This window comes from Sorex fumeus, unplaced genomic scaffold, assembly GCF_029834395.1.
Source record: "Sorex fumeus unplaced genomic scaffold, SorFum_2.1 ptg000047l, whole genome shotgun sequence".
NCBI lineage: Eukaryota > Metazoa > Chordata > Mammalia > Eulipotyphla > Soricidae > Sorex > Sorex fumeus.
Genome location: NW_026606104.1, coordinates 23,286,444 through 23,297,510, shown reverse-complemented (window position 1 = coordinate 23,297,510; position 11,067 = coordinate 23,286,444). Strand labels below are relative to the sequence as shown.

Genomic DNA, 11,067 nt, shown 5'->3' with positions numbered 1-11,067 from the left:
TCCCGAGTGGAAACAGCCTGGCTCAGAGTCCATGCTCCAGGCCACTTTTGGGACACTCGGACCGAACCTCATGCAGAAGTGAAGTCCCACAGTACCCAGGTAATGTGGAACTTTGTGACCTTGGACTCTGGACTCAACAGGACCCGGGAACAGAGATCCTCTCTGCCTGTGTTGGACACATCGTGGGACAACTCAGGTACAGGACTCATTTAGGCAACATTTTATTTGTTATTTGATTGACTTTATTTTAATAGTTAGAGAAATTAATTAAAAATAACGAGAAGTTATACTGGCATAATTTTATCAATTACACATATTTTTCAAAATAAAATCACTGTTTTCTCATTATAAGAAAAGATTTGAGGATATTCAGAAGCTATATATTAAACACATTTAAGATAGACTTTAATAGATAGTGAGAGACCACGAGAAAATCATTCCACTGTAAAAATTTCTATGTTCTGTTACTTCTTTGTTACAAATAACATTTTTAAATGTGTACTTTTCTAAACAAAAAATATTTAAATCACCTTATTAATACTTTTATATTTACATTGCCTTTTAAAAATAGTGTTAGAGGAGAATGCTGCAATTTGAACTATATATCTAAAATTAAAAAATAAACAATTCAAATACACTAGTCTAATGAGAAATGACACTTCACTACATTGAAAGACCATAGAATAGAATATTTTTGCTTTATATACACTATTTTTACATTTACAGGCATAGCAATATTATATTTTGACACATTTATATAGTACTGATTAAGCATTTGAAGTCACAATCTGTGAAATAAGTAGAAAGAGTGTATACTTCCTTCTAATGTTAAAAATAAAAGAACATAACAGAAATGTTTGTTTTTCTTTTCTGAAGTTTTTGTGATTTTTTTATAAAAGATTATTAGGGAAAAAGGGCTATAACAAATATAGGTCTAAGTTGTTTCAGCAGAAATTTATAGCTCAGAACAATTCACAAAATGGTAAGATACACTGCTCAATTCATTATTCTATCAATATAATTTCTCATCTACTTTACGAAAAACAAGTTTACTCAAAATATATTTCATCGTTATAACAGCCATTCACTTTTTACTGTTTTATATTCTGCTCTTTCATTCTCTTATGTTCCACTTTCTGTAACAGAGCTCATTACTAAGGTGATAGGGGACTAGTTTCAAAGGCAACATGAGTCACAAAAATATCAAGCCAGTGGTTTCCTTCAGGACATTCATATATTTTTTGTGTTAGAAAGAAAATTTTTCCTTGGGCACAGTGATATCACTCCTGAGAAACCAATTACTTTCCAAATATCTGCAATACTATTTTTGACATAACTAACTTATGTCACGTAGGAAAGGATACTATTGTTATATGGTACATAATTTTAACTCTTATATAGTTTCCCTATTGTAAACAGAAACACTGACTTTTAAGTTTGACTAATTGGTAATTAATAACAGGATTTTTTCAAGTCATTTTATGCATTGGCTATCCGTAGCCCGGCATTTTTATTTTTGTGTAGCAATGATTATCCATAGTTCTTGAGTTTACCTTAGACATCCAAAACAACAAGGGACATTTTTAAACAATCTATAATATTCTTCTTGGATCTAAATAAAGAAAAAAGGGAAAAACATTAAACATAGTAACAAAGATAACTTTCACAGTATTTTCAAGTTATATTATATTATTGTATATCTTTTTCTAAATTATTATTGTTTTTATTTTTGTCAGATATGCTCTAATGAATAAAAGCCAAATTTATCTTTGTCTATTTTCTTTTCAACAGCTCAATATTCTGTTTTATTTTTTGTTTTGTTTCATTTTGTTTTTGGCCATTCCCATTGGTGCTGAGGCCTTTATTCTATCTCTATGCTCAGGAATTACTCCTAGCGAGGGTCAGGGGAACACATGTGGTGCCAGGGAGTGAACAAGCACTGGCTGTGTGAAGACAAGGACCCTACTCATTACACTATCTCTTAGGCCCTGATATGCTGGTTTCTAATACTCAAAATGTATGGTATTTAAGCAAAAAAGTCACAAGTCATGTCTATGAAAATAAAGAATTTTTATCAGTCTAGTAATTGATGCTTAATGAATACATCATAGGTTTGAACAAATGAAAATGTATTTACCTTCCTAGATAAAACACACAAGAATAAGAAAATGAACATCCCCTGGAAGGCATTGCTGACTGTGAAGAGGTAAGCCGTCACCACTGATGCGTGCACAACATGAAGTATTCCAAAGATCCAGGTGGTCCCAAGGAGGAACAGGAGAGCAAGGGCCCCTCTGGCACAAGATCTAGAACATATTTGAAAGAATTTAATTAAGAAAACTATGCAAACTTTACAAACACCAAATTTCTCAATTTACAAATGACTTTTTGTATGACTAAAAAGTCTTCTGAAAATGACAAATTCTTCTGTAGTTGTATGGGATAGTCTTTAGTGTATGATCCTGTAGTGTGGTACGAATATACTCCCCAAATCAAGGAAGCATAATTTAAATGTGGGTTTTTTTCAAGAAATTTCCTTAATATTTTTATCTGGCACAGTGAAGTATATTTGATGTCAAACTTCATGTGGCAAAGTTCCCTAAGGTAAGACAGATATGTTACCTGCTCTCAGGAAACATTAAACCACAAGGATTTGGGTAAGAACAAGTGAGGCACCAAAGTAGTCTTCTACTTTCCTTTCAAATTTAGTGGGAAAGAAAATATAAGTGATAAAAGTAAATTTTGTTCTTTTGTGGTACAGTTATCTCAATACAAACTCATGTTAGAGTATCGACTTTTTAATAACTAAAGCTACCTGCATATAAACGTGCATCTATTTTCAATTTATTGTCAGTTGCTTTAAGTGAAATAAAATTCAATCCTGCTCATGTTAACTGACAATGGTGCCTTTAAAATTAGGTAACTAATGACTATTTTCTTATTCATTCTTCATCAAATTATTCTGGACTACAGATGTTTGAGCAGTACACCTTGGAATATGAGTCATTTTCAACTTTCTTAAAACCAGCACAGTGAATGAAACTATAGATGGTGATAAAAGAAAGTAATCAAACATTTGCTAAATCCTAAATATAAATCTTATGAAGAGTCTTGGAGATATAGTGTATGCCCAAACAACCCCACAGTCAGTTGTTTCTAATGTTCCCTGTAGTTCAGTACAGTTTTTCCTGAAGAAATTATTTTCCTGGCATCCATAAATCAGTTTTAAAGAGAAAAGTTTTTACAAAACTTATGGTAGCAAGCAGACTATGAATAAGAAAATTTTATTAAGCTCTGAGTTATTTTTTTCAATAGATTGTCACTAAAACTTACATCCATCTTACAATACTATTATCATCTTTTCCTTCAAAGAAGTGCGTTGGAATGCTTGCTTTACTAATCATTTAACCTATAGTTATGATTTCATTGAAGGTATGAGGTATTATTTTACAAGATGTTTTTAGTATCATGGAAAGGATGTAAAAGTTTTATAAATAACTCTTCCAAAATGATTTGCACTATTATTAAATCTTTCAATTAGTTAGGAAAGTATATTAAAAGAGACATTACCTTATGTTCTCATAGCAACTAACTTCTGGTTTCAACCCTGCTGTGTGACGAAAAACTTTGTATATGATAAATCCAAACGCCAAGAGATTAACCTGAGGAAATAACACCAAGAAGAAACAATTTTTATGTAAATTATATATATATAAAGGATATACAATGAGTAAATATTTTAAGTAGGATAGAAACCAGGAAGTCATGACATTGTTATACATACTACAAAGTAAAAATCACCTAGGCAAATAAGTCCATGGTTGCTTTTTATAATATCAGTGAAAATTTTTAGTGCAAAATTGTACTTAGTACATTTTATGACAACTAATCATTTAAACTATTCAAAAACTTCAGATGTTAGAAACATACTCTAGGTTGATTATTACTATCAAGTTCCAATAATATATATATATATATATTATGTATATATATGTGTGTGTATGTCAAATGAAATTTGGTTTGAAGTTTTTAGAAATACTTAAAGATGATTTTTTTATTTGATATATTGCTTTTTGACATGCATTAATTATAACTTTTATAATCATTATAATATTTAAAATGGAAAAAAATTAAAAAGAAATTCAACAATTCAGCCAAAGCCCTCATTTTCTATATATAGAAAATATTTTTTTCTTTCATCTGTACACTTGGTTGTCTCTATGAATATTTATGTTGAGATGGTCTTCATTTAGAATTATCCTCAGAAACTTAAAAATTATCAGCAGCTTAAATGTTAAGAAGAATTTATCATCCTATTATTTCTATTTTCTAATATGGGTCAAGCAGAATGATCAAACTTTTTACCTTTTTTATGGTGACAAATTATAAAATGTTTTTTCTTAACTTTATCTCTATTTTCAGAAACCTTTAAATCATATTTGCAGTGGCAAATGACTAAATAATTTTATTTTAAATGTACCTGTATTTTAATGAATAAGTAATTTAGAAAGACTGAATCGTGGAGAACAATGAGAAATAACCTACAATGAGGTGGATGAAGTAGGTAGAAGTGGATATTACTTAAGATTTTTATCACAAATGCAAAGACTTTAATTTACCCTCTCTCACCAAGAAATCATATGCACCATCACCCTTTTTCTCAAGGAATTTATAGGTTTGTGACTACCAGTAATCAGGCTATTATAACTATATACAAAATTGCACATGCAGCTGAGAGAGGAGTGAAAGAACACAGATGATAACTCGGTAATTCAGTAAAGTCAGAGGAGGGAAACAAGGGATAAAAGATTAGATTTCTCACTGAACTATCTATATACACTTATTTCCCCGATGATAAGACTAAGTGACTTAAAATACTGCTCATAGGGTCTATCTGACTCTATACTTGGAAAACAAGTGGATGTTGTGAATAATAGGTAGCCTCCACTACCTTCACTACCCAGCTGCTGCCATGCTCCAGGACTCTTCCTGAACGCTTGTGCCAAACCTCACACACGAGTGAAGCCCCAGAGAACCAGATAAGTGGAAGGAACTCCATGACCTTGAACTCCAGGCTCAACGGGACCTGGGAACAGAGATCCTCTGCCTGCTCCCACCAATCGCCAGCGATCAAGGGATTAAACCCAGAAGCCCCATAGGAACACCTGCAAGGGCAATTAGAGGACACCCCAGAAGCCCCACCCTACCCTGCCCTGTCTACTTCCACCAACCTCCAGGGATTACATACAGAAGACCCACCCTACCAGTACCCAATAAATACCTTATCAGCAGATTTCCACTACCTCAACTGCATCCACTCACTTAATACCATCTTCCAAAATTACCACACCATATTTGATAGGGTTCAAATATGGTTTGAACCATAGGAACACCTGCAAGGGCAATTAGAGGCCACCCTAAAAGTCTCTATCCCTCTTGGAGAGCCTGGCAAGCTATCAAGAGTATCCCGCCTGCACGGTAGAGCCTGGCAAACTATCTGTGGCATATTAGATATGCCAAAAACAGTAAATACAATGAGTCTCATTCCCCTGACCCTGAAAGAGCCACCAATATGACAGCATTAAGAAGGATGAAGGAGAGGCTGATAAAAATCTCAAGGCTGACTAGGCTGCCCAAACATTTGTGAAGAAGGACACAAATTACTGTCTGTACTTTCAATGCATGTATGCTGGCATCGGATGAATCCATCGAAGACCTAATGGTACAAGCGTGAAAGATGAAGTACGACATCATTCGTCTGACTGAGATGAGAAGAATCACATCACACTGTTTTTAACACTGGAGAAGAACTGTTCCTCGGAACATGAGACAAAAGAGGCGTCGGTGGTGTCGGTGTCCATGCCAACACAAACTTGGCCATGAGCATTGATTCATTCAAATGCCTAACAACTTGAATGAGATGATTACACTTGAATAGATGTGACTCACTGCCAGCAATTTCTATCTTCGTTGCCTATGTACCAACATCCAATTATCTTATTATCACATTTCTATTTTGGACAAACTGGCAGGCTACCGAATGTAACCTGCCCACACGGCAGAGTCTGGCAAACTTCCCGTGGTGTACCCAATATGCCAAATACCAGTAACAATGATGGGTCTCATTCTCCTAAAGAGCCTTAAATATAGCACTTTCTTAAAAATCTCAGGGCTAGGATGAAGGAGACGTTACTGGGGCCTGCTTGAGGCAATTGACGAATCCAATTATGAAGAAGAAATCGAGAAGTTCTACATGGAGCTGGAGAAATTCTATAAAGAAGACCACACCGTCTAAAGATCATTGTTGGTGATTTGAATGCCAAGATAGGACTGAGAAGATCAGCTGAAGAACTCCACATAGGGACCCATGGCCTAGAATGGAACGAACAAGGTTGAGAGACTGTCTGAGTTCAACATGTTGACCACGATCATCCATGGTAACTCACAGTTCCAGAAGGCCGAATCAAACTTTGGACATGGAAGTCTCCCGGTGGATGGTTCCACAAAGAAATTGACCACATCATATTCAATCGATGCTTTTCCCTGACTGATATCTCTGTTGTCCCAAAATTCCATTCGGGTTCAGACCACTGTCTCCTTTGTGCAAAATTCTACTTTACAGAGTGGGTAGAAAGGTCTGCAAAGTTTAAGAAGAGAACTCCCAGAATGACTACCAACTGGGAGCTTTTTAGCACTATTGGGGCAATATGGGAAGATGCCACCATTGACAACATTGACAAAGAATATGATCGACTGGTTCAACACCTACATGATTGTGTGAGGAACGCCGGGAGAGACAGCTACAAAAAGGCGCCTGTCTTTGAAAACTCTTGAGCTCATTCGCCAATGTGACTTGGTGCAAGCCTCAGGCAACCAAAAGCAAACATCCAAGCTCACAAAGAAGTGCAGAGAAGTGATCAAGGAAGACCTCACAGAGAGAAGAGCAGCAGTGCTGGCAGACCTGGAAAAAGCCAGGAAAAGCATTTACAATGCCCTCCTGTCTTTTGCCAACTACAAGACCAAAATGACTGCCCTTTGATGTCTGGATGGATCTATCACATCTTTCAGAAGGGTAATGGAGAAGATTATCCATGACTTCTACTCGTATCTCTTCAATAGTCACATCCAGCTGCCCACATAACAAATTCTGCAGGATGGATATGTCATTCCCAACATTCTCCTTTCCGAAATCTGAGACGCTATTTCATTGGTAAAGATGTGAACAGCACCCAGCTCAGACAAGATCAGACCCGAACACCTGAAGAACCTGCCGTCAGTACTCATCAATACACTGGCTCAGCATTCACATGCTACCTGTCTGAATGCAAGTTTCAGTCCCAATAGAAAACCAGCAGGACTGTTCTACTGTACAAGGGAGACATCCATGACATTGACAACTATCGCCTGTTCTGTCTGTTTGTCTCTACAAGCTGTTCACTCGAGTCATCCTGAATAGGATTGGCAGAACACTAGATGAAGGACAACCATGAGAAAAATCCAGGTTCTGAAAAGAATTCAGCACGATCGACCATATCCACATGATAACCACGCTCATAGAGGTTTCTTGGGAGTTCAAGATGCTGTTCTGTCTAATGTTCATTGATTTAAAGAAGGCCTTTGATTCTGTTGAGACTGAAGCAATCATCGAAGCCCTAACCAAACAGGGCATTCAAACTCAATACATCAGGATCCTCTATGAGATGTGTTACAGATTCACTACCAGGATCTCACTATTCGGCAAGGAAGTAATCATCAATGTCAAGGGAGATACCATTTCACCAAATGTCTTCAGTGCCACCCTTGAAAACATCATGCGATGACTGGAATGGGAAGGAATGAGAGTGAAGATAGGTGGTCGGCAACTACACCACCTCTGCTTTGCTGATGGCATCGTTCTAATAACACCAAACATTAATCAAGTGGCACAAATGCTGGCCAACTTTGACCGTGAGTGTGGAAAGGTCAGACTACAGCTGAATATCATGAAGATAATGTTTATGAGAAATGGTCTCATTTCTGATGTTCCATTTGCTCTCAATGGAACAAAGATCTCCAAATGGAACAGTTATGTGTACCTAGGTTGAGAAGTCAACATGACAAATGACCTGGCACCATAGTTGCTCAGGAGGAAGAGAGTGTCTTGGAAAGCCTTCAAGAGCATTGAAGAAATAGCTAAGAGGACGAAGAACCTGTGGCTTCCGGCACATCTCTTCGATTCCACTGTTCATCCTGCATTAACTTATGCCTCAGAGACCTGGGTCCTACAAAGACAGGATGAGAACACTAATCGGGTCTCCCAAAGAGGAATCGAAAAAGCTATGCTTAGAGTATCACGCTTCACTCAAATGAGAGAAAGAATCCGGCATTCCAACCTCCATCAATGATCAAGAATCAGGGACTCTGTCTCATTTGCCAAGTCATTGAAAATCATATGAGTTGGACATGTAATGAGATTTAGAGATGACCTCCAGACTAGAGCTATTACTGACTGGATAAAACTGGACGTCAAAAGATCATGTGGCTGCCCACTATGAGATGGTCAGACTTCTTTCTCAAGACCTGAATGATTGATTTAAGGCTCTTCGTGTTCCTAGAGTGAGCAGACTCCATTGAGCTACACTAGCATTCAACAGGGATGAATGGAGACGTTTCTGGGGCCCACTCTAGCAAATTCATGAGTTATCGGATGTCAAGTGATCAAATAATCAAGTCGTGAATAAAAAATATCGTAAGTCAAAATCCTAATATCTCCATAGTCTATTTTTGCTGAATTCTTTCCACCTCAAAATTTTTTTTATTAAATACTCATTTATCTGGGCTGGATGGGATAATACAGCGGTAAGGGCGTTTGCCTTGCACGCAGCCAACATGGCTGACCCAAGTTCGATTCCTCCGCCCCTCTCGGAGAGCCCGGCAAGCTACCGAGAGTATTCGATATGCCAAACACAGTAACAACAAAGTCTCCAATGGAGACGTTACTGGGCCCGCTCGAGCAAATCGACGATCAATGGGAGGGCCTTTATCTTTACCTTTACCTGTTTAGTAGTCCAGTTTATTTTTTAATTTTTTCTAATTTTTTATATTTTTGCTTTTTGCGTCACTCCCAGCAATGCACAGAGGTTACTCCTGGCTATGCACTCAGGAATTAGTCCTGGTGGTGCTCAGGGGACCATATGGGATGCTGGGAATTGAACATAGGTTGGCTGCATGCAAGGCAAACTCCCTACCCGATGTGCTATTGCTCCAGCCCCTAGTAGACCAGTTTAAATAGTCATTACAAAATGTTTCACCTCTGCAAGATATACTCAGTATATGAGCAGTACTTTCAGTCTTCACAGCTTCTTTCCTAAAATCGGGTAATGTTATAATTTTCTTAGGTTATTAAAGAAGCTTCCTAATTGGTGTTCTACCTTCCTCAGAGACTTCATAATGCAGTCTTCCCAAACAGTTCATTGGATCTGTGAAATCATGCAAATCAGAAGGTTTCTGTATTCAGAACCATCCAGTTGGTTGGTTTCATATTAAACTTAAAGAACACACTATGACCTAATGATAGGCAAAGGTAATTTGTAAAATCCTAATCCTCCATCCTTGATCACTTCAGTGTACTGACATTGGATTTTCTACATTCTTCCAGAATACCAAGTATGCCTTTGGGTGATTGTGCTCTCAGGTATTCCCAAAGCTCCTTTTCCAATCATCTCTTTTTAAGTCTTGCTTCTTTACACTGTCCCTCCTATAAAATCTCTTTAAAAGCTAAATGCCAAATGCTAAAATTAGACCTGAGTTCAGTTCTATAGAAATGTTGAGAATGATCCTCTTCTTTACCATTTTGGATGTGTCAACATGTTCTATTCTTTCCTTACTTACAAGAAAATTGGTGGAAACTCTCCTGAAACAATCTTAAGTCAAATTCCTCTAAGCTCTCTTTTTAGCAAGACTTTACCATCTTGGGTTTCTGTGTCAATCCTTGTGGAGGAGTTCAAATTGAGTGAAAATTCTGCTTAGAAAAAATTCTCTTACCGTTGGGTACCTGTTCATTCTTAATATCTAATCAAATTCTTCAGGCCACACCTTAATATCTGATCACACTGAGCTGCCTTTCATCAAAAATCCTTAAAAGAATATTTGGCAAGAGATTACACCCCTAATATCTCAATAATGTCCTGACCACTGCTGCCCTTTTTCCCCATAATCTGTTCCTTGGCTCCATATTCTTAGTCATCTTTACTATATCTAAAGTTGAGTGAGATACTCCTCAGCTTCTGTGGTGGTCTGTACACCTATCACTATAACAGTGAATGAAATCTTATTAGTCATGCTAACAAGTATTAGAGTGATTTCGTTCTTAAGTAAACTCAAAGCCAAATTAGCCATTTGAAGTAATTAGAAAAAAAACTCTGTTTACTTTTTAAACACAACTTGCATTACATATTTTGTTAAAAACAATTTTAAATCCCTTTTAAAAAATCATTAAAAATACAAAGAAATAAATCAGCATCACCTAAAATAATTTAAAAGCACTTTCTTTTCTTAAAGGTGGAAGTTAAGCCAAAATGATGTGTACAGAAAAGTATCTCTGATGAGAAAATGTTTTCTATACTGTTATATGAACCATCTGAGGGCAGATTAAATAGAAAATAAAACATTATTCTTATAATAATAGTTTGCTATTATTATAGAGGTAATGAAGTTAGAAAAAGATTAAAATCTGTATTTCAGATTAAATAGTTGAAAACTCTGTTATGGGCTTAATAAGCAATAGTTACATTAGTGACAACAGACTTGAATTTCTGGTAATTCTTTTAAAAATTAATATCAACTTTAATTAAGAAAATGGTGTTTCTTAACTGATTTACACTTTGCTAATTAGTGTTTGTGTGTGCTGATTCTATCACCTGTGGGTCCATTTTTATTCATTTCTAAATGCTAGTGTAACAAACAGGGGCTAATTAGTGGCTGGCAGATGAGCAAAGTCATTCATTATGATTTTTGTTTTATACAGTCTTAGGTTGTCAACTAGCAAAATATAACTTGCTGATTTTTAAGGATTTAACAAGAAAAAAT

At 36.3% G+C, this 11,067-nt stretch overlaps 1 protein-coding gene across 1 annotated transcript in view; it reads right to left on the bottom strand.

Moving 5' to 3' along the window:
• Positions 1-233: 233 nt before the first annotated feature.
• Positions 234-11,067, bottom strand: part of ADGRL4 (adhesion G protein-coupled receptor L4) — an 83,503-nt gene continuing 72,669 nt past the window's right edge. Inside the window, exons 14-16 of the mRNA XM_056123094.1 lie at positions 3,571-3,662; positions 2,138-2,306; positions 234-1,612 (exon numbers count right to left, since the gene is read on the bottom strand). Of these exons, the coding sequence (XP_055979069.1) occupies positions 1,550-1,612; positions 2,138-2,306; positions 3,571-3,662 (324 nt within the window). The 3' untranslated portion in view covers positions 234-1,549. The remainder of the gene's footprint in view (positions 1,613-2,137; positions 2,307-3,570; positions 3,663-11,067) is intronic.